This window comes from Ascaphus truei, chromosome 1, assembly GCF_040206685.1.
Source record: "Ascaphus truei isolate aAscTru1 chromosome 1, aAscTru1.hap1, whole genome shotgun sequence".
NCBI lineage: Eukaryota > Metazoa > Chordata > Amphibia > Anura > Ascaphidae > Ascaphus > Ascaphus truei.
Window position 1 is genome coordinate 4,615,228 of NC_134483.1, and position 18,166 is coordinate 4,633,393.

An 18,166-nucleotide genomic window follows, 5' to 3' on the forward strand; every position below is an offset into this window, starting at 1 on the left:
CCAGGTAATGGGGAAGCCTGGCGGCCCTACAAGCTGCCCTTCCTTCCCCTCCCCTGAGAACTGATGCTGGCTACCTACCTGCAGCCTCCCCTCACTCCGCTTCTCCCTAACTAATCCTAACCTGGGTCCTAGGGACACCTGAGTGAGGCCCTCTCCCTGACACTGTCCCCCCATTACCGGGGATGAGCTCAGGGTTGCTGGTGCAGATGCACCCACCTTAGCTCCTGGCTGGCAGGTGATCTGGGGGTGGTCTAACTTTGCCACAACCCCGAACACCTCCAGCCCATAGCAAGGCTGCAACAGTGGGAATCTTAACTGAGGGTCCCCTTGCCGCTCCGCCAAGGTAATGGGGAAATCTGGCTGGCTCACTTGCTGCCTTCCCTCCCCGGTTCCCACTGGCCCACCCAACCCTCTCCCAGGCAATCCTACCCTAGAGCTGGGTGCTAACGGGGCGAGCCCCTCTCCCTGAAGCTGTGCCCCCATTACCGGAGGTGAGCTCAGGGTTGCTGGTGCAGATGCACCCACCTTAGCTCCTGGCTGGCAGGTGATCTGGGGGTGGTCTAACTTTGCCACAACCCCGGATACCTCCAGCCCATAGCAAGGCTGCAACAGTGGGACTCTTAACTGAGGGTCCCCTTGCCGCTCCGCCAAGGTAATGGGGAAATCTGGCTGGCTCACTTGCTGCCCTTCCTTCCCGTCCCCTGGTACCCCTATCTCCTGCCACCCCCCAGTCACCCCTATAGTGAAACAACAGGGTACAGTCATAGGGAAACATAAGTCAGAGTCAGTCTGCGACTTGGTCTGGCTTACCTTGCTGGTCCCCGCAGAGACCGCCGCCTTCGTTGGTCCCAATTGCAGGGGGACTGGAGCGGCCGCCGCCGGCCCCATCTGGGCTGGGCAGCGCCGGGCCGCTGCCGCAACAGCGCCCGGGTTGGGTACAGGTAAAACGGTGCAGGACAAGGGTCCCAGGTCTTTGTGGAGGAACTCAGCTCCATGCAAACTTGGTAAAATAACCCCCTCCCGCAAACCCTGTCCCTCCCCCCAAATAAAACTGCCGCCGGCAGGATGCCGGAGTGGCGGCGTCTTCTCTGCCGCCGCCGCTGGTTCTCCGCCGGGATCAGGTGGATGGCCGCTGCTCTCCGCCGCTGTTGCTGATGCAGCCCGTCCAGGTTCTCCAGGAGACGTCCCGCGGAGGGTTGTCGCCCTGGCTGGGCGGGAGCCATCAGAGGATGCCGCTAACTGGGTCATCTTTTCCGCAGCTCGTGAGTGTTGGCCCTGAGGGGCTTCTTCGCCTGACCGCGCACGGTCAGCGCACTGGGCATTATTGTGGCCCATTTGTTGGCAGTGCCGCAGCGACTGCCGGTGCTTCTCCGCCACCAGTGGACTAACCCCAGCAAGGGGCAACGGAGTCCAGAGCGGAGTTGCCTGAGCGCCGGGCTCATTCCAGGGCTTCTCCGCCGCCGGTGGACTAACCCCAGCAAGGGGCAATGAAGTCCAGAGAGGAGTTGCTGGAGCGCCGGGCTCTGGGAGGGGATAAGCGAGTCGGATCATCGCCAGCTTCAGCTGCTCGAGCCGCTCTGCTTGGGACATCTCTTCCTGCGCCAACAACAGGGCCAGCAATTCTGGGAAAAATGGACTGGCCGCCGCAGCGGCCAATACCTCTCCTGGTGCAAGACTGCCGTGGTTTCCAAGACCACCCGCCCCCTCCACAAGTCTCTGCCGTCCCGGAGCTGGGTCCCTTCCCTGCTCTCCGGGCGGTGTGATGGTTACAGCAGCTGCAGCTGTGGATCTTTGCTCAGCCTGCCGGGTTTCATGCTCACCCATTGCTGTCTCTCTCTCAGCCTTGCTGGCTGCTGGTCCCCGCGCCGACTTGATGCACTCCTCCGGTCTCAGTGCCCGGCTCCAGTCAGACGGATGGCCGGCACTTTGGTTCTGGAGGAAATGCTTCTCACAAGTAGGGGAACAGTGAGGAGGTGCCATATCTTGTGTTATATGTTGTACACTGTGTGTTCAATATCTTTAGTCCCAGGAACTTGCAATTACCATCAAGTTCCCACTGGATCACAGTACCCCGCAGAATACTGTAATCCAGGTCCAGTTCAATCCCGCCGCTGCCACCAGTTAATTACAAGCCTGTCACGGTAGCTTGCGACAGGCTGTAATTTACACCAAAAAACTATATATATAAATATATATATACCTGGGTTTGAACTGGGACGAGACTTAAGATATAATAAAGTGATTTTATTCCTTGATAAAGGTGAACACAACAGATTATACAATAACAGGCAAAATATAGACACTTACGTAAAAGATGAAAATAATGAAAACAGTCCCATCTGAACTGGCAGTTTCATCCAGCAATCAGGAAATCATTCAGCAAACGAAGACAAAGGATAGATGGGAAACAGCAGGTTATAAACCCTTTGTCCCTCTATCTGTAACATTAAGACCCTGGGATTGGTTTGCAATTATCTCCAGCCAATCTTTGGTGGGGGAACACATTTTAGGACAGGCCCCCCGGCTAGCTGGCACATCTGCAGTAGAACTCTGGGGGGTCTCAGACTTAACCAAAAGTTCATATTTACTGCAAATCATTGCATAACTTCCGCTCCGTAATACATACAGTCAGGTGAGATATTACTGCATTCTGGGACACCTGACGCTCGTAGGAAGACCAAAAATTACATTGTAATATGAACATTAATAGAGATATTAATATCTGGCATTTAGCAGCAGTTACATATTCAATGTTTAGACTTCCCAAGATCGGCTTACTCTCGCCAATACACTTATGTAATTCTTAGCCGGTTCAGCCAAGGACATCTCATAGTATCCTTATATTTAATAAAGTTACTCACTTTTGATATCCTGTTGGGGAATACCTTTTGCTGGAAGGTGTGAATAACAAACCCTTCCCTTCCTTTTGCCTGCTTCCCGCATAAACAATTCCCCTGGGAAGCCAGGCTCAAATCTAGCAGGATATCCTATTTAGCATCCTACTGGCCACGTCAATAAAACCTTTTGAAGTGGGCTTTTGCTTTTCGCATAACCAATTAGGTCAGTTACCTATTGATCAGGGCGATGTATCACACCTCTCTGTTGATATACACTTCCAGTGAATACTCATATGAGGCACCATTTGGCTCCTTACGCATTACAAAGACAGGCATTCTGCCTGTACATTAGCACACCATTATTAGCATTCTGCCTGTGTATTTCAAAAACTGCAAAAAGTCACTTTATCAAAAATATATGTCCCTCTTATGACAAAGTTATATTTTTAATATGTGTGTACTTGGGGGGTGACCCGGAGGCTGTACCCCAAGGCTCAGGGTCCTGGCTTACTCAGTTACCAAATTACCAGTTTTCAGGTAACAGTTTATTCAGCACTGCATATAAGATTAACCCCTTAAGTCCCAGTGGGTGGGTTATGCAGACCCTGATCCAGCAACAACATCATTTACACAGGGGAATAAGCATTTTCATGTTATTTAACAAGGGTTAAGTCATAGTTCTGGGCCTCAGCCCAGTTAACCCCTTGTCTCCCTGGCGAGGGTAGAGGGGGGCCCTTGGGGAGTAACCCCGTTAATCCCGGGCCAAACCCTCACTATCGTCACAGTGGCAGACTTAACCTTTATAAACAGCAGCCATATTTCCCCTACCGTCACAAGCGGGATATACGAAATAGCCAAGGGACATGCTCAAGCCTGCCGCCTCTCTCCCTGCCACCTCTCTCCCTGCCACCTCTCTCCCTGCCGCCTCTCTCCCTGCCGCCTCTCTCCCTGGCTATCTCAGTGCCACCCGCTGGGCAGGGTCCACCAGGTCTGGCAGAACAAGCGGTATCCCGGGGGACGGCCATTGATCTCCGGACCTGGTACTGCACCTTTCCCCGCTGACCAAATGCTGTTCTCACCTCTGGGCTTCCTCTGGCTGCTCAGAACTCCGATGTCCAGCAGACTTACCGGCGCCTATGGGTTAGCTCGGGCAGCCTGTTTGGACATCGGGTTATGAATGTTTAAAGCACATTACATTATTAAATTATATTTTAATACACTTCTGAGTCTTAGGAGACAGAAATAAAAGTACAATATTTTTCCTTTTCTGTCAGCCTTATTCCCCACATACTTTCCCTTGGACTCCTTTTGGACTCTGAGTCCCCCCTCAACTTTATATACGGTTGGGGCACCCACAAACTCTGTACTGGTTGTGGGACACCTTGGCACTGGCTAGGGTACCCCCCTTAGTCTAGGGGTTCCCTCAGCTACAGGAATACATATTTATCCCTGTGCCTCATTCTCCTTTCTAGGCTGTGCTGAAGCAGGGAATCCTAGCAGTGAGTCGCGCTTGCGTTTTCAAGGGGAGATATTGCTGGGAGAATGTGCCTACATGTAACCGAAAATCAGGCATTATTCCCGGGTACATTTATGGGGGAATCGACAACTCCGGACCCCAACCTCCTAGGCACATTCTGTCCAACGGTTCCTCCGCAACCCCCCCCTCCCCCCCCCCCCCCCCACCCCCTTGAAACTCAGACCCCAGCAATCCCGGCTTGATTGCGTGCCCGGAAAGGGAAAAACACAAAAAATACTTTTATTACAGACAGTACATTGGAATGGTACAATGTTACTGGGCCCAAGAGCTAACTCTCCATATACACGGAGCAGGGGTAACCAAAGCGGGCTTAACCTTTTTAGAGAGCCTGGTTACCCCCTCCTGTCACAATCTTATCTTGCATTAAACGGGCAATGGATGGAAGGGAAGTAAACATAATGATGCCCCTTTACAAAGCATTAGTAAGACCACACCTTGAATATGGAGTACAATTTTGGACATCAATCCTAAGAAAAGACATTATGGAACTAGAGAGAATGCAGAGAAGAGCCACCAAATTAATAAAGGGGTGGACAATCTAACTTATGAGGAGAGGCTAGCTAAATTAGATTTATTTACATTAGAAAAGAGGCGTCTAAGAGGGGATATGATAACTATATACAAATATGTTCAGGGACAATACAAGGAGATTTCAAAAGAACTATTCATCCCACGGGCAGTACAAAGGACTCGGGGGCATCCCTTAAGGCTGGAGGAAAGGTGATTTCACCAGCAACAAAGGAAAGGGTTCTTTACAGTAAGGGCAGTTAAAATGTGGGATTCATTACCCATGGAGACTGTGATGGCAGATACAATAGATTTGTTCAAAAAAAGGTTGGACATCTGCCACGGGAGACCAGGTTATTGACACCTTTTTTACCAGTATCATTCATTGAGCAAAACAAGGTAATGAAATAAATTGAAGTTTATTCGCACAAATTCGCTTACAATGATACACAAAATACAGACAAAAAGACACACTTTCTTTTGGACTGGGGTCAAAAACTAGACTTTCCTAGGTGCAGGGAACTCCGTAGATGAGTTTTACCCTGGACGGGACTTAGCCCAGAATCCCCTGGAACTCAAACCGGCATAAAGTTCCACACGCCACCGCAACTTTCAGAACTTGGTCCCACCTGACCACGAGTTACTCCAAATCCTCCGAAACGTAAATCGGCATAAAATCCCAGCCGCGTCCGCTACGTTCAATTTTCAGAACTTGGCAGCAGAAAGCTGGACTTGGTCTCTGGCGGGCAGGCTTTTCAGGCTTGAAATCGAAGCCTATTCGCGTAGAAGCAACTTTGAAAAGCCCGCGCTCTTACTACTGGAGAACTACAATCGGATTGGCTCACAGATTCTTATAGTATTCTGAGTTTCATTCACAAAACTCAGCAGCAAATCAGCGCGTGGGACCTTTCCCAGCAGCCAATCAGAGCCAAGCCGGCTAGAAAAATCTGGTCAGCTGCAAATCTAAAATAGCCAAGGGACATGCGCAAGCCTGCCACCTCTCTCCCTGCCACCTCCGTCCCTGGCTATCTCAATGCCACCCGCTGGGCAGGCTCCACCAGGTCTGGCAGAACAAGTGGCATCCCGGAGGACTGCCATTGTTCTCCAGACCTGGTACTGTGTCTTTCTCCGATGCCCAAATGCTGTTCACACCTCTGGGCATCCTCTGACTGCTTTGAACTCTGATGTTCAGCAGACTTACCGGCGCCTATGGGTTAGCTCGGGCAGCCTGTTTGGACATCGGGTTCCGAATGTAAAAAGCACATTACATTATTAAAGTATACTTTAATACATTCATTACATTAATGTCTCCCGTGACAGCCTTTAAAATGTTAAATTTTTTGTCCACCCCTGGTTTTATGATATAACCTTAATCTGAACCATTAATGTAATTTGCAGTGATTGAAATGAAGTTCCTGTTTGAGGATGGACATATGTTTATTTTGGCGCCCCTGTCTCCTCTGACTCCTTTGGAGCTGTTTTATGTTAATAATATTAGGTTTGAAAGCTTATACTAAATGCTGTATATTTGTCCAAGAAAACAGATCATACTAATTACATTTCTTCTTCTCTTTTATACAGGCACAGCTGTCACCTAACAAATTTAAATCAAGGAACCTCCTATCTCAGCACCTCCAGAGGGGCACTGCCCGCTACCAGCATGGACAGAGGGGCACTGCCCGCTACCAGCATGGACAGAGGGGCACTGCCCGCTACCAGCATGGACAAAGGGGCACTGCCCGCTACCAGCATGGACAAAGGGGCACTGTCCACTACCAGCATGAAACCACGCTTGTTAAGTGAGTTTAGTAGATATTTTGGTGGCTCTCAATTCTGAAAGGAGAGAATATCTGATTATTTTACAATTATGTGAGTCAAACACCCAAACAAATTAATCTTGTGTTTTCATAGAACCAGGTAAGAACAGCAGGTAAGTCCTCACGCCCAGCTTTACATGATGCATTTCCTTTACTTGTTGGCAGGTTTTGCAGTGATTGTACAGGAGAAGTTAGAGACTAAGTCACAGAAAGAAGAACCGAATACTGAGGATCATCTGACCCCAATAAAGAGAGTAATCGATACATTTGCTGTCGCTGGTGAGTACCAGTACATGCTTTTGTGCATTTCATTAAGCTAACGACTCGACAATTCTGCCCTATCTTCCTCTCATGCTCCCACATACCCCACTTATTCCCCGCCACTCTCACCCTTCTAACCCCAGACCGTGGCTACACTACCATACACACAGGCTTCGCTCCTGCACTCGCTCTTTTGAACGCCCCTAGAGGAAATCTCATTCTCTCACATCCTCCACTACACATGTAATCTACCTGGTTCCAAGTCTGCCCACTTCCAGGGTAAACAAAGATACTTTTCTTCACTAATGAACACTCCCAAGTCTAACCCACGCTGCCTCCTCTCTGTATGTGACTCTCTACTCAGACCCCATCTGTTGGCTGCTTTATTCCTCCATGTTACCGCAGTACAGGCATACCCCGCTTTAAGTACACTCACTTTAAGTACACTCGCGAGTAAGTACATATCGCCCAATAGGCAAACGGCAGCTCACGCATGCGCCTGTCAGCATGTCCTGAACAGTAATACCGGCTCCCTACCTGTACCGAAGCTGTGCGCAAGCGGGGAGACTATAGCGCCTGTTACAAATGCGTTATTTACATCAGTTATGCGCGTATATGACGATTGCAGTACAGTACATGCATCGATAAGTGGGGAAAAGGTAGTGCTTCACTTTAAGTACATTTTCACTTTACATACATGCTCCGGTCCCATTGCGTACGTTAATGCGGGGTATGCCTGTAATTTGCTGACTGTTTCACCATTAAGGTGGATTCTATTTGTGAAGGCCTCACCCCCTGTATCCTCCTCATATTCTCACATCTCCTTCTTCCTAACGCTCAGACCTGACTTCCGTGACAATTTTTCCTGTCATAGAAGAGGAAGTGTTGTAATAGCAAAAACAACAATGTAATCTGCAAATCCTAAGGGACTCCCGTATTCACCATTGATTTTGATTCCTTTTCTTCCTTTTATAATGCCCTGAGCAATTCTTTGTGTTGTTTTTGGGTGACACGGTGTCTCCCTGTCACACCCCATTGCTGATCCTTATCTTGCTTGTATCTTCATGTAATCTAATGGTTGATGTGGCTTAAATGTTTGTAAATGTTCTTTATAATCTCAATATATGCTACTTCAGCACTTTGCCTTAATGAAACCGCGGAGGTGCAGACCGAATCTCTTGCTTTGTTACAGTCTGCTGATCCTAAGAGGAGTGTTAGATGGTACTTATTACTTGTACACCGTGGAGGTGTCCCATTGTGTTGGTTGATTTCATCACCCACCCAAATGTGGCAAATAATATAAAATAATAGTGCTTTTAGCCAAATAATAGCACATTCAGCCATTTAATAAAACGGAAGATGTGTTAAAAACAATAAACTCCAGTACATAATTAACAATTAAAAAATAAAATTGAAACAATAAAGCCATTCATTGACAAGCAATGGTAATTTTATAAAAATAGGATAAATTATCAAAATTAAAAAATAGGTTAACCCAGCAATGCAGGATACCGCTTGTTGTACGTTAGTACTACATAGTAAGCCTGTGTATGACCGGTCACAGTGACGCATTGCAGGATTCCGCCTGTTGTACATTAGCACTACATAGTCAGCCTGTGTATGACCGGTCACAGTGACACATTGCAGGATACTGCCTGTTGTACATTAGCACTACATAGTCAGCCTGTGTATGACCGGTCACAGTGACCCAATGCAGGATACCGCTTGTTGTACGTTAGTACTACATAGTCAGTCTGTGTATGACCGGTCACAGTGACACATTGCAGGATACCGCTTGTTGTACATTAGCACTACATAGTCAGTCTGTGTATGACCGGTCACAGTGACACATTGCAGGATACCGCTTGTTGTACATTAGCACTACATAGTCAGCCTGTGTATATGACCGGTCACAGTAACACATTGCAGGATACCGCTTGTGGTACATTAGCACTACATAGTCGGCCTGTGTATGAACGGTCACAGTGAAAAAAATTAAAACACATGCATAATTATTTTTATGGTTGATCTACTATTGCAATTGATTCTTCCCTGGTAAACCCAGAGACAAAACATTTTGTTTAATTCCTCTGCTTTTTCCTTATCTCCAATAATCTGCCTGCCCATCTCACACTGAAAGGGTCCTATATTTTCTTTTCTCATTTTTTTGTTATTAAGGTACTTAATGAACTTTTTAGGGTTTTTCTTACTTTCTATTGCAATCCTTTTTTCATTATCCATTTTTGCTAATTTGATTGCCCTTTTGCCATTTTTGTTACATTCCTTATAATTCTGATACGATGTCTCTGTCCCTTCTGACTTAAAGAATCTAAACGCCTTCCTCTTCTTGTCCATTTCCTCCCCTACCTGTTTATTTAGCCACATTGGTTTTGACTTATTTCTTTTATACTTATTACCCAAGGGTATACACTGATAAGTGTGCTTTTCTAACAATGTTTTAAAGACTGTCCATTTATCTTCTACATTTTTCCTGCAAAAACATCATCCCAGTGTATTACTTTTATGTTATTCCTCAGTTTATTCAAATCTGCCTTTCTAAACTCTAAATCTTTGTAGAACATATATAATATGTTTTTTGCTCATTTATTTCAAATGAGACCATGTTATGATCACTGTTTCCCAAATGTCCCCAGACTTATATATTTGTTATTACTTCTGCATTGTTTTATATTATCAAATCCAGAATTGCCCCTCTCCTGGTTGGTTCCTTGATAATTTGGGTCATGTAATTGTCTTTAGCATCACCCAAAAACCTGTTTGCTTTCGTTAGAATGGGGGCAATGAGATTAGCATTACACCTCCATGACCCCTTGCTATTTTCCCATCTATTCTCTTTAGTTTATCTGTTTCTTGTCCCCCCTCACCCCTCTCCATCCTAGTTTAAAATCTTCTCCATCCTTTTTAACATTCTCCCCCCCCCCCTACCAAAGAAGATCCCTCTTCATTAAGGTGCAATCCGTCCATAGAATATAGTGGCACCTCTCAGAAAAGGAGTCCCAGTGCTCTAAAAACCCCAAACCCCTCCTTCCTGCACCACTTTCTTAGCCATGCATTAACCTCCCTGATCTCTGACTGTCTCCCTGAGGTAGCGCATGGCACTTGTAATAAAATACAAAGGTGTCCTAGCACTCACTGTCTGGAAAGAAAAAAGCTCTACTACAGGAGTATGTCCAAAATATACAATGAGTTTAATGTAAACACAAGGAAAAATAACTTGGAGTTGCACATCACATTGGAAGCCAAGTCTCAGGGAAGGGGAGTGGGAAAAGGGAGACAAGGTGACAACACACAAAACACAAGGGGGGAAAAACACTATAAGGAGGAGGGTATGATAGGGGGGCCAGGACCGTTTCGAGGTACTAACCTCTTTATCAAGCCTGTTCCCTTTATTTTATTTTAATTTTTTTATTTACTTTTTGCGCGGTGTGTGGCGTCGGCGCGCTTGAATCGATATGCAGAGCAAAAAAAAAAAAACTTTATTTACAAACGTAATTGACAAATGAACAAGTAAAAGTGAAATGAATAAGTAAAGTTACAAACAAAACTTTTAAAAACAAAAACTATGTTAACACAGAGAAAAAGAAAACACAGGAGCGCACCAAGGTAAGAGTGGTATAGTGTATTACAAAAAATAGATAAGTAAACACTTACATATAATAAAACTTTAATTAGTCCAGATCTAGGCGATATCCTCTTCTGTAAGGCACCACTTGAGAGGGTATACAGGGGCCATGTCAAATTTCCTCCAGATGGCAGTCCCGTGCGTTCGCCTGATGAAGTATACTTGGTATACCAAACGCCTCGCGAATTGTGTAACCAGCTCCCACTCCCCTTGGTACTGCTGCGGCCGAGTTTATTCGAGCATTTGCCCGTTCTCGGCCGCAGCAGTAGCCTGGCGCGCGCCGGAGGGTGCCGGGCGCGCGCCGAAGCAGCGGAAGAGCGCCCTCCGATCGGGGCGCTCTCCCTCCCGCTGCCGGGTCCGCCGGGTCCCCCGGAACCCCCTGCCGCCGTCCCCCACATCGCGGGACACCAGGGCTCCCTCGGGGAGCCCTGGACGCGCGTGCAGGGGGCGCTGGCACCCGATGACGCGTGACCGCGCATCGGTGACGCGCGGCACGCCGAGGGAGTGGGGCTAGCAAGCCGGGGCATCCCCCGGCTTGCAGAACTAGCCCTGCTCGGATTAAGTGTGTCGGTAGTGTAGATGGTATACACAAAAGTGTATCTGTTCCGGTCGCGATTATCCAAACGGACAGGCATACATAGACAGCTGTAGAGGGCTTCTTTCCCACGCATGCGCACTTCGCCTCTTACCACGCTCACACTCGTGGACGCTAGATTGCAGCCAGTGCTACAGAGCCAGCCCTAGCGCGCGGGACTGCCATCTGGAGGAAATTTGACATCGCCCCTGTATACCCTCTCAAGTGGTGCCTTACAGAAGAGGATATCGCTTAGATCGGGACTAATTAAAGTTTTATTATATGTAAGTGTTTACTTATCTATTTTTTGTAATACACTATACCACTCTCACCTTGGTGCGCTCCTGTGTTTTCTTTTTCTTGGTTGCCTGGCTCTGCCGATGGAGTTCTCCGCCGGGATCCATCTTTGAGGTGGGGGAAGACACCTCGAACTACAGGAGCTCCAAGAGGACAGAGAGGAATCACTTTTCCACATCTATAGGAAGCAAGAGCGCGGACTGAACATTCTCTGTATGTTAACACAGATAAAGAAATTAAAAATAAACTAAAAAATGTAAGAGATTTAGCCTTTACTATATATAACACGTTAGCTGAAGGGTAGAGGACCCGACAGTTCAACAGAAAGAGTGTATCTGTATGATTTATGTACCTACTTTTGAAAGTGAGATGTCATGATAATGTCATGAGATATTGGGTATTTTTAATCGCTCTGGTGCTTAAGGGGTTAATGAGCTACACTTTTAAGAAAAATACAAAATGCTGAGTCTGAAACAGGTCAGAACTGTTTCTTTGAACTGCTCTGAATTTCAAAGGGATTTACTTGGGGAGGGGGGTCCGTGTGGATGGCCCACTCAAGGTGTCAATTGAATTAATCAAGGTCTGCAGACAGGGTTGGGGGAGAACAGCTTCAAGGTATTTTGTAGAAGGGGTGGGCTCATGAAGGTGCCCCAAGAAAGAATTGTACTTAAGTCTGGGCCAGGTTATAAAACGTCAGATCTGACCAGGGGCATGCTTGGAAAGCAGGGCAGACCTCATCTTCTGAACCAGTGCCTCTCTGGGAAAAATCCATAGCATGTGGTAACGTACTGTATAGGAGTTTCTGTTTTACCCCTTTTATTTTAAGAAGCTGTTCTGCCTTATATTGTAATTGTATGTTTATTTTGTAATACCTTTTCTGTAATTCAAGCACTGTATTTTTATATATATTAAACCATTTAATAAGTAATGCTTTGGGCTCTGAATGAACTTTGTACACGCTGGAGAGAATAACTTGCTAAATTCGGGCACATGTTACTACAACTGATTGTGTGTTAAAGTGCATAGTTTTTCCTATAATAAACAGGGACCTGAGGCCCTGGTGGATATTTTAGTCTCAGATCTGTTATCATATCTGCATAAACTCAGGTGGTGGCAGCGGACGGTTATGATGTGCAATTGAGTAGGGGGTTAATGCTAACTCGCTGGTTGCTTGCAGGGGAGAAAAGTGGTTTGGCTATAGAAGCCGTGTGTTTTAACCCTGGTTGCATTTTTAAAGTCACGTGCTCACTTGTGTGCTGTTCGTGGCGGGGGTATATTGGGGCGGCTTGAGGAGAGATACAACCCATTTGAGGGACCCCTGAGTGGGTGAAGAGTGGGTGTGCTTGCGAGCGTCTCGGTATTAACCCTTGTCCCGTATGCAGGTCGCGTGCTAGCAGAGGGTCGTACGTGACATGAGAAAAGACAACCTATTGAGGAATGTATATAGAGATTTTATCAATTATGATGTTTTAACTATAGCTACATTGTAATTTATAAGTGTGTGTGTGTGTGTGTGTGTGTGTGTGTGTGTGTGTGTGTGTGTGTGTGTGTGTGTGTGTGTGTGTGTGTGTGTGTAAGAAAATATAATAATTACCATTCCAAAACCCATGTCATATGACAACGTACTATTGAATTTGGAAAGGAATCCCAGAGAGGGGCATGAACACTACAATGTTGATAATTAGATAGACATCATTCATAATCGACAATTCAAAAGATTTGAAACTAAAATATTAACATATAGTACGATTTATTTGTATGATAATATATTCTACCTAGGGAACATTTATCAAAATAATCATGTTTACTAAGGAACCTCATCTGTATGAACAAACATTCAAATTGCATAAATTTTAACAGAGATAATAATGTAGAATTACCAGAAATCTGCCACCTGATCCCAGTCTCTGAGCTCCGTCCCGGCAGATCTTAATAAAGCAGAAGAGCCTGTCCTCTGCTAGTTTTCCCTCTGTCACACGGGCGGCTTTAACACAAGAGGGGATCCCAGTGACCAGAACAGCGAGGCAATAAGCAAAGGCGTAAACAGTGCAGGGTTCAATGGCAGGCAACGAAGTGGTGTCATTGGGGTCACAAGCAGAAGTCATGGGCAGACATCGAACTGGGGTCGAACTTAGGAACAAGACTCAGGACTCGAGTGAAGGTCCATATACAAAGGCAAAGGAAGGGACGGTTACGGGAGGTTTATAAAGGCAGGGGACAGGTGTAGAGAGGATCCATAGTCCGGGCAGAAGAACCTGCAGAGCGGATCCAAAGTCAAGACAGGAGCACAGCATTTCCATTGGACGAGCAGGGGAACTGCAGACTGAGATCTGCAGCACATGTCAGGGATGTTCCACACACAAAATTGAGCAGCATCGTTTCCTGTGTTCTGTTTGAAATAACCCCTTCCTGGTCTAGGTTCTGGCTTTTTCTTAAACTTTTGACCCTAGTTGAGCACAGTAACAATATTGATGGATGAAACAAAAAAAAGAAATTCTTCAAAAAATATTCAAATACTTATTCTAAGCCTGAAGAAGCACACCATTTAAAAAAAAATGTGACCCCTGTCAATGTAATTTGTATGTATTGTGATGCCCACACAATGTTGTAGTCTATTTTGTCCCAAATTAAGGCCGGAAACACTATCTTCTAAGCAGGGGTTTATTTACAGGGATTAAATAAACAACGGGCTCACCGTCCCTTTAAGAAAAACCAAATAATAAAATCAAATCCTATTTCCATTAGGGAAAGCTAACTATACTGTAGCTTTCGTCCTCACTAACTGCTTGGCCAGCTAAGCTAGTTCCCAAGCCAAAACATGGCCTGGTACATGTAACTATCCTTGATAAAGAACGCTGCGACGTTCGAAATGCGTTGGATGGGTCTCATGACACATTAAAGTACCCTTTTACTTATTTTGATTCTGGGTCCTTTCCTGCTCCATTTGGTTTGTGCGCTCCTCCCAATTGTTTTTACTTCTGCATATGATAATAAAGATTTTGCTTATCTTAGTCCTTATGGAGAAGATGTCCCTGCTTCAGGACAGTCTTGTCGTCCTTTCCACCTTAGGGGAACTCGGCCCCACGAGCCCAGATAAACTTGCCTCTTTACCAGTTTCCATTAGCTGGGGAGCACCTCTGTCTCCTCCATTCTCTGGGGAATAACAGTCTCCTAGTGTATGGCAGCTTTCAGTCTTTTAAAGCACTGCCTGACTATTCAGAGCAGGCTGATTAGCTTCATTAGTCAGCAGCTGATCTTTGAGGAATTAACTCTGCAATGCCAAAAGTCCTACAGCTGCCCTATTCAGCCCTTAGAGGACAGCAATGGCACCACAGTTTGTAGCGCCCACAGTGTACACAGCGCTTTACAAAAGAGATGAAACAGTACAGTGAATTATAATACAATGCATGCAGCAAACAAAATTAGACAATAGGAAAGGAAATCACTTACCCAGAGAGCTTACAATCTATGTGGTATGTTGGGAGACTTAGAGAAACGGCAAGTGAGGGAATTAGTGCAGTATAAGGAACAGCTATGCCACAATGTATGGTAGGAGTGGCTGTGGGACAGTGGCCACGATTCCAACCTATTGAAATACATCATTTAAGAGGTGAGTTTTAAGGTTTGCATTCAAGGTGTGGGGTGGGAAGGGGAAGAAGGGGGTGCTTGGTGTATACTGAGTGTGAGGGATTTCCAGAGGTGGTGAGAAAAAAGGGTTTCAGGCGAGAGAGCTGTAGAGTCCCACCAATGGTTTACAGAATTACCAATACGGTACAAGGAGATAATACACAGTTTCACAGCTGTGTTACACAGGAAGCTAAAACAGTGGGGACACGAGAGTCCCTACATACAGAGCTTACAATCTAACTGGAATATTGGAAGAGTTACAGAATACAATAGGTGCAAGTGCAATATAAAACATTTTGAGGGAGCAAGAAAGTGCATCAGAAGTGCAAGAACAAGCCATGGATCCAGACTAAGCAAATGTTTCCTTGATGAGACGATATTTCAGACGGGGGCCACTGTTGTAGGTTACCCCGGAACATGTACTCCGGAATCCTGAGGACATGAGTAACACAGATCACCGGACAAAATCCCTCCTAGAACGCAGTTTGCAGCTCACAGCCAAATCCCACTGCTTCAGCACAAACCAGGGCAGGGAACTGGGTTACAGTCCAGGACCCGGGATATGCCCGAACCCCAGGTCCCAGTGAGGGGTTCTGTAACTCTCTTACCAGGGATAAGGTGGAGAGAGTTGTAGGGGTTACATTTTGAGTAAAGTGTAGTGTCGGCTCCGTAGCCAACTGCTGGCTTCAGTCCTGTGAATGTGTATAAGACTGAGGTTGGTTTTATTAAAATGAGGACAAGGGGTTAATAAATACCCACATCTTACACAGGGTCCCTAGGATAAAAGGGACATGACCCAAGTAATGCCCAGGTACCCCGAGTCCAGTTTAGGGGTTCAGGGGGGAAATCATATAATGTGTTAAATGTATGAATTATGGTAAAAAAAAATTGAATAAGGGAAAAGAGAATGGGCTTTAAACATCCCCCAAGCTTGATATGTTTGAAGGGATGTCATTGAGCATGGCTATGAACCCCATTTACATAGAAAGTATAGGGGGCTGCTCATCTCAGCTTCAAAGGCCAGGACATAGAGGTCCAAAGAGAAAAACCTGTCTTGCGCTTCAGTTGTACAGCAATTGCACCAGACGGTGTCAATGTCGTCATGTGGGCTGGGTATGAGGAAGCTGTGAACGACCCTAGAGTGACCGGAGTAAGGGGAGAGGCAATAAAGTAAATACTCTTACCTTTATCTCCACTCCGGTCTGGGTCTTTCTAGCCTCTGTCCTCCCTGTCCTCCCGCTCCCGCGACCTACTGCCTTCAGTAGGTATGGATGGATTGGAAAAGTTCAGGCGCAACTGCGCATGACATATTCCACGAGGTCCAGGATGAAGGACATAGAGGTGTCAAACCTTTTGTTAGCAGACACATTTGGGATTCACCAGTACGGTGAGTCATAATTTAAGTTCCGGACTTCTAAGGCATCACGTGGAGTTGACTCCAGCATGGCTGGGGAGACATTGTAAGGTGTTACTTGGGGAGGAGGAGAGGTGAACATTTTGGCCTGACAGATGTCTAGTTATGCGAGTGTCAAGTGGGGGAAGATGACATTTTGTTGCACATGCTCAGTCACTGTTCTGAAGCCAGAGAGGCCAGGAGTTATCCACCTTGCAAAAGTATGTGAGTGGCCAGGGAGGAAATTCCCACGACACAGATTGGCTACACTTGTTAACCGATTGGGCAGGAGAAGTTTTTAAAAATACCTGCCAGTCCTAATCAGATTCACCTAAGATCAACCAAGAAACGTCCAAGGTTTAGCGTCAGCGGTTCTGGAGTGTGAGGGGTTAACCTACATCGTAACGAAGTTTGCACCCCTCTTCCAGAATTCATTTGAGCTAAGGATTCCCGAACGAATCCTGTAAGGACATTATGAAATCTTTCCCTTCGGTGAAGATATAGGGGTGGCAAGTTGCGCCCCTAGCCAAGGACTGTCGCAAGACTCAAATTGCGCACCCACTTGCATGCGTGCAGGGGTGCTCAGAGACTTTGTTTCGTTCTGTGGACATTTTATTTTGTTTCCCCATCCCAGTAAGTGTTTTTTCCAATGTAATTGTGAATATTGTGTGTTTGTCTTAAAAGGAAATAAATTACAATTTATTTTGCCCGCCTTGTGTGCTCAATCCAGAATCCCGGTATTAATATGTTGGTAAGACCTGGTCTACCATGACAGTATAGCAGGAGATTAGAGCTGAGATGTAAGAGGGGATAAAAGATTCTCCTTTTAAGTCTCTACTCTATTCTTCTCAGTATTGTACAGTTTAATGGGGAGCCACTGAACGGATCCCAGGAGAAGAGTGGCAGGGAGAGACCAAAAGAGAGTGAGAACTCGGCAGCATTTGTAATAAATTATAGAGTTTGGACAAGTTAAGGCCAAAGAGGGTAATTTTTCAAAAGATGGGAGATGAGGGTATGCATGAGAGTTTTAGGAAAGGGCAGATTGTGGAAATGTTGTTGAGAAAAAGTAAAGAGAGAACACAGAGCACACCAAAGGTAGGTGAAAATGTAATGTGCAGCGCAAATAAGAACAAGTAAAAACTTGCATATAATGTAGCTGCAGTTCGGCAGATATAAATAGACTGTGTCCTTTTTACCAAATAACGAGTCCAGATGGGATCAGGAGCAGGATGGGTGTTGAGTATAGAGCTGTAAATCCTGAGAGCTGGGATCAGCTTCTACTCATTGCTACTTCCGGGTTCAAAGGTCCCACATGCACTTCGTCCGTGCACGTCTCACTCGCTCACTGCTTCTACAATCATGGAACTCTCAATGTGCAAACACACGGGATACAGGAAAGGGAGCTGCTACCACAACGCGTTTCACACTTTACAGTGCTTTGTCAGGCGGCACTTGGTTGCTCTCATACCCTATTTATATATACCCTCAATTTTAATTGAAATGGTAAATATCTTAAATTGAAATGAGTTGATGCAGGATATAATGTACAGTGATTGGCTATCTAATCTTTACAATCTTCAGATCTCACAGATTCTGTATCCAACTCTATTGACACATGAAGTACTGCTATAAGTACATGCCATCTATTTAGAACCCTTAATTGGTATATATAG

General features: G+C 45.9%; 2 protein-coding genes across 3 annotated transcripts in view; one reads left to right on the forward strand and one right to left on the reverse strand.

Moving 5' to 3' along the window:
- LOC142469876 (uncharacterized) overlaps window positions 1-18,166 on the reverse strand; it is a 511,728-nt gene that overhangs the window by 183,854 nt on the left and 309,708 nt on the right. The gene's annotated exons all lie outside the window — the stretch shown is intronic.
- The window catches only part of LOC142467900 (uncharacterized), a 38,226-nt gene that overhangs the window by 14,144 nt on the left and 5,916 nt on the right, over window positions 1-18,166 (forward strand). For both annotated transcript variants that reach the window (XM_075573985.1, XM_075573903.1), the window contains 2 exons: window positions 6,463-6,680; window positions 6,864-6,977. In XM_075573985.1, coding sequence (XP_075430100.1) covers window positions 6,542-6,680; window positions 6,864-6,977 — 253 coding nt within the window. In that variant the 5' untranslated portion in view covers window positions 6,463-6,541. The remainder of the gene's footprint in view (window positions 1-6,462; window positions 6,681-6,863; window positions 6,978-18,166) is intronic.